The 4,324-nt window shown below is 64.7% G+C and overlaps 2 protein-coding genes across 4 annotated transcripts; one reads left to right on the top strand and one right to left on the bottom strand.

Moving 5' to 3' along the window:
- On the top strand, positions 1 to 1,603 carry PAXX (PAXX non-homologous end joining factor). Its single transcript, XM_045562007.1, has 7 exons — positions 1 to 175; positions 256 to 316; positions 553 to 602; positions 682 to 872; positions 959 to 1,027; positions 1,201 to 1,285; positions 1,372 to 1,603. Exons 1-7 carry the CDS (start codon positions 48 to 50, stop codon positions 1,409 to 1,411), a joined length of 624 nt encoding a protein of 207 aa, XP_045417963.1. The 5' UTR covers positions 1 to 47; the 3' UTR covers positions 1,412 to 1,603.
- Positions 1,604 to 2,346: 743 nt separating this feature from the next.
- On the bottom strand, positions 2,347 to 4,324 carry CLIC3 (chloride intracellular channel 3). Of its 3 annotated transcripts, XM_045562006.1 has the most exons (6): positions 4,162 to 4,205; positions 3,339 to 3,448; positions 3,133 to 3,258; positions 2,870 to 2,976; positions 2,622 to 2,797; positions 2,347 to 2,546 (listed from the first exon to the last, which is right to left on the bottom strand). In XM_045562006.1, exons 1-6 carry the CDS (start codon positions 4,195 to 4,197, stop codon positions 2,364 to 2,366), a joined length of 738 nt encoding a protein of 245 aa, XP_045417962.1. In that variant the 5' UTR covers positions 4,198 to 4,205; the 3' UTR covers positions 2,347 to 2,363. The 3 variants fall into 3 exon arrangements, with proteins under 3 accessions (XP_045417962.1, XP_045417960.1, XP_045417961.1); XM_045562004.1 differs by having other exon boundaries at positions 2,347 to 2,797; positions 4,162 to 4,324; XM_045562005.1 differs by having other exon boundaries at positions 2,622 to 2,976.

Here is a 4,324-nt window from a genome sequence, read left to right as displayed (position 1 = left end):
GGTGTCCCAGGCTTATTTATGTCTGGGTCCCCTCGGGGGGTGCTGCCATGGTGCTGCCGCTGCCGCTGTCGACGCCGCTCTGCACGCTGCCGCCGGGCCCCGGGCCACCCCGCTTCGTGTGCTACTGCGAGGGGGAGGGAAGCGGGGACGGGGTTCTCGGCGCCTTCAACCTCTAGTGAGTGGGGTCCGCGGGAGGGAGGGGTTCAGGGAGCTCTGCGCGGCCCCTTTTGACAGCCGCTCCGCCCTCCGCCCCAGTGTAACGGACGCGGTGGCGCTGTGGAGCACCTGCTTCACGCCGGACAGCCTGGCGGCCCTCGTGAGTAACGGGACACCTGGGCAAGTCAGGGAGCCTGCAACCCCATAACTTGCAGGCCAGACCGCCTAGGGGGTAAAGGGGGTCTGAGATTCCCCAGAACGGTCTGAGCACCCGCATTTCCCTGCCTGGTAGCTGTAGTCCTAAAACTAGGGTGGCTCTGGGGCCTGGCACGTTTGGGTTGTCCCCAGTGGGTCTAGGGTCCCAAGCAGCTGGTGACAAGCTTCTGTGCCCTGTAGAAATCTCGTTTTGGTCTGAGTGCGGCTGAAGACATCACTCCCCGGTTCAGGTGAGACTTGAGCAGGGAAAATGGGTGGGTAGGAAGCGGGTGGGTCTGGCCACAGCATTCAGCACCTCTCCTCTTCCAGGGCAGCCTGCGAGCAACAAGCTGTGACTCTTACCCTGCTGGAGGACAAAGCATCCGTGACCCTTTCAGGGGGGCCCTTGCCGTTGGCCTTTGACTTGTCCAAGGTGCCTGGCCCAGAGGCAGCCCCCAGGTTGCAGGCACTGACGCTGGGCTTGGCAAAGCGTGTGTGCAGCTTGGAGCGGCAGCTGACAGGTAAGGTAGGAGTGGGCATCCCATACCCTTCACTAGGATCCCCTGCTCCTGGCACCAAGTGGGTGTCCGCTGGCTTTCTTCCCCAGCTGCAGAAGAGACAGCTCCCAGCCCCAGGAAGAGCCCCAGGGCTGCAGGGCCTCAGCTCTTCTTACCAGGTAAAGTGTGGCACTCTGACTTGGGTTGGGCTGTGCTCTTTCCTCTGGAACACAGTTTCTCTGGAACAAGCTTTAAGCTCCAGAGGGAGGATCGGTCTGTTCAGAGAGGGTTGTGGCCAGAGGTGCTGCCAGGTTCAGGAGCCCCTACATCCTAGCGTCCTATTTTCTCCCAGACCCAGATCCCCAGAGAGGTGGCCCTGGACCTGGGGTCAGGAGACGGTGTCCAGGAGAGTCCCTTATCAACCCTGGCTTTAAGAGGTACTTGCCCCTCCCTGTGCCCAGGGTCCAACCTGGACTCTGCCCCTCCCTCCACGCTCCATAGTGTCACCTCTCTTCTCTCCTAGTAAGAAACCAGCTGGTGGCGTAAACTTTGATGAAACCTGAAGGTACAGCAAAAAGTGTGGCCCTGCTGAGAGTCTGCCTGTGAGGGGAGGGTTGGCCCCCAAGGTCCCCCCACTGGAGACCTCTGCCACCCGTTCCACTTGCCTGTGCTGCTGCCAGGCAGGAATAAGGCAGCTCCTCAAGTCCCTTCCCCACCAAATAAATGCTCCCTCTGGGTGCAGGTGCTGGCCAGGCTCTGGTTTCCAGGCATCGGTCTGGGGACGGGGTCAGGGAACCCCCTTGGGGTCTGTACTCTGGGCAGGGGGCCGTAGGCTGTAACAACTGCACCAGGCTCCCAGGTCTGGAGGAGGCTTTTCCTTGTTGAGTCTAGAGATGGCAAGGGAGCTCTCTCAGACCCGTCCAGCTATTCCTGTCTGGACAGCCCAGGCGCTGAGAGGGGTCCAACCAGAATCGGGGCTCTCAGAGGCTTGGAACTCTGTTCTGACTCTTCCAAGCCCCACCCAGGCAGGGCACGGCGGCAAGTGCGCCACACCAGAGAAAGTCCTGTGCAGATACATGATTGGATGGCAGCCACCCTGAAGCCCCCTGGGGGGAGGAGGATGGCCTGCTGCCTGGGATGGGCTGCAGAATGCGGGCCAGCTCCCACCCACCTGGCCTGGAGCCCAGAGGTGGTGTTTTGTGGACTCCCCTCCCCACCCTCCTTGGCCATCCAGGGTGCCCTGCCCCACCCTGGCCTGACTGGTTTGGGAGCCCAATCCTGTCCCCAAGATCCCTGACGCCACCACTGCAGGAGGCCCCAGGTAGGTGGCCTGACTCAGTGTGGGGAGATAGACCACACCCTAACCACTGGGCCGTCCTACCCATGTCTTTCTGGGCTGTCATCTTAGGTTGAGCGTCCCACCCTGGAGGTTTGGGGTGAGAAGCACGTCCAGGTGGGGCAGTGCTGGTGGGGCCCTCAGATGGCAGGACTCGCGCACTCAGGACAGAGAAACCTTTATGGGGCCGCAGATGCAGGGTTGGGGCGAGGGCGCACGGCGGGCCGGTAGGCCGCCAGGATCTCCGAGCTGTGCGGACACGTGTACTTGAACTCCTTCTCCAGCAGCGCGCAGTCCAGGTAGCGGCGGACGCCGCGCAGCTCCGCGGGGATGGGCGCCTGGCGAAAGTGCGCGCACACCGTCTGCGGTCGAGGGGCGTGGTCAGGACCCCTCCAGGGTCCGCCCGTGCCCCCGCCTCCGCCCCGGCCCGCGCTCACGTCGACGATGTGCAGTTTGGGCAGCAGGCCACAGTCGGCCAGTGAGAGCTGGTCGCCATCCAGGAAGCGGCGGCGCGACTCGCGCAGCTGGGGCTCCCGCTCCAGTTCGTGCTCCAGGGGCGCGAGCAAGTAGCTGTCTAGCCTAGCGAGCGCGCGCAGCAGCTGTTGGTACAGGGCTGGGGGCGGGTGTGCGGTGAGCCGCGGGCCCAGAGCGCGCCCTCCCGCCCCGGCGCCCAACCTTGCCTCACCATCGTCCTGCGCGGGCACCGGGTTCTTGATGAACGCGGAGAACTTGTGGAAGATGTCGTTACCCGCGGTGTTGGACTCCCTATAACGGGGCGCCAGGCTGGGGAAGCTGCGGGGGTGGGGGGTGGGAGGCACCTGGATCAGACCCTCCTGCTGCTGCCCTGCTCCGGCCCCACAGTACCCCAAAGCATCCTCTCAGAGCTCTGTCCCGGGGCGTCCTCCCTGGGGCCCCATCTTTGTCCCTCCCACGGTTGCGGGCCCTCACCCGGGTGGCCCCAGGGTCTCCTCCAGAAACTCTTCGATCTGCAGCGTGTCCGTCTTGGCGTCACCGTCACACAGCAAGATGGGCAGCTGTGAGCCAGGGGCAAAGTCCTTCAGCACGTCCGGGGACCTGTGGGCACCAGCAGGGAAGGAGGTGGCTGGCCCACCGGCATGCAGAGGCCAGGGAGGCGCCCCCGGGTGGGGTCTCACCTGCGCGTGTCCACCGTGGTGAGTGTGAAGGGCACGCCCTTGAGGAGCAGGACCATGAAGAGCCGCTGGCAGGAGGGGCAGTGCCCCACACTCTCCCCATCCTCGCTCGCCTGGAGTAGGTGGAGCAGAGAGTGTTGGGCTGGGAGCAGACCCAGGAACCTGCCACCAGGCTGGGTGGGACCCTGCCTCCTGCCAGTGGAACTGGGGCAGCGCCAGTTCTCTGGCTTGGTCAGCCCGGCCTCCGAGTGCCCAGTGAGGGTGCTTGACTCGTTCCCCAGGAGATGGGGAGGGGCAGGACCCTGGCCGTGGGGCCCGGCGCCTGGCACTTTATCTTCAGAACCTGGGCAGAGGCCAGGCCCCTGGGCTTGGGCCCCAAAAGTGGTTGCAAGGGTGGAGTGAGCCCAGCAAGCTGTTTTCTGAGTAATCTACCTGCCAGACTGGGCACTGGCTGAAAGCACAGGGCTCCCCCAAGCCCTGAGGGTGGGGAGGGAGCTGAGGCCTGGCAGGCCCCTGCCCCAGTGGATCTTGGCACCAGCCTGAGAGATGATAGGACTGGACTGCCTGGCCCAGCGCCCCCCCACCCTTCTTGGCACACTGATCTTTGCTCCAGGAGGGCCGGGAGTGGGACCAGGGCCACACTGACCCCCTTATGGGGGTAACTCACTGGGTCCTTCTCCCCCAGGCTGTCCCCGCTTCACTCAGCCTCTGTAGGGCTGCCTGAGTCCCCTGAGCCCAGCACGGGGGAGGGGCTCAGCTGGCCCCATAGAGCAGTCCCCAAAGCACCCTGCCCAAGCCCCTCCCCTCCAGCCCCGCCTGCCCGCACCTTGACAAACAGCTGCAGCTTGGTGGTCTCGGCCATGGTGAGAGCTGAGGCGGTCAGGGCACGGGCGGGAACCTGGGGAGCCCTTTAAGTCTCCCTGTGTGCCCCGCCCTCCTGGCCTAGGGGCCCGCCCCGTGGAGCCACCTAAGCGGGTGGATGAAGCTGC

The sequence above is a fragment of the Lemur catta genome, chromosome 10, assembly GCF_020740605.2.
Source record: "Lemur catta isolate mLemCat1 chromosome 10, mLemCat1.pri, whole genome shotgun sequence".
NCBI classification, from domain to species: Eukaryota; Metazoa; Chordata; class Mammalia; order Primates; family Lemuridae; genus Lemur; species Lemur catta.
This window is presented reverse-complemented; position numbering and strand designations above follow the sequence as displayed.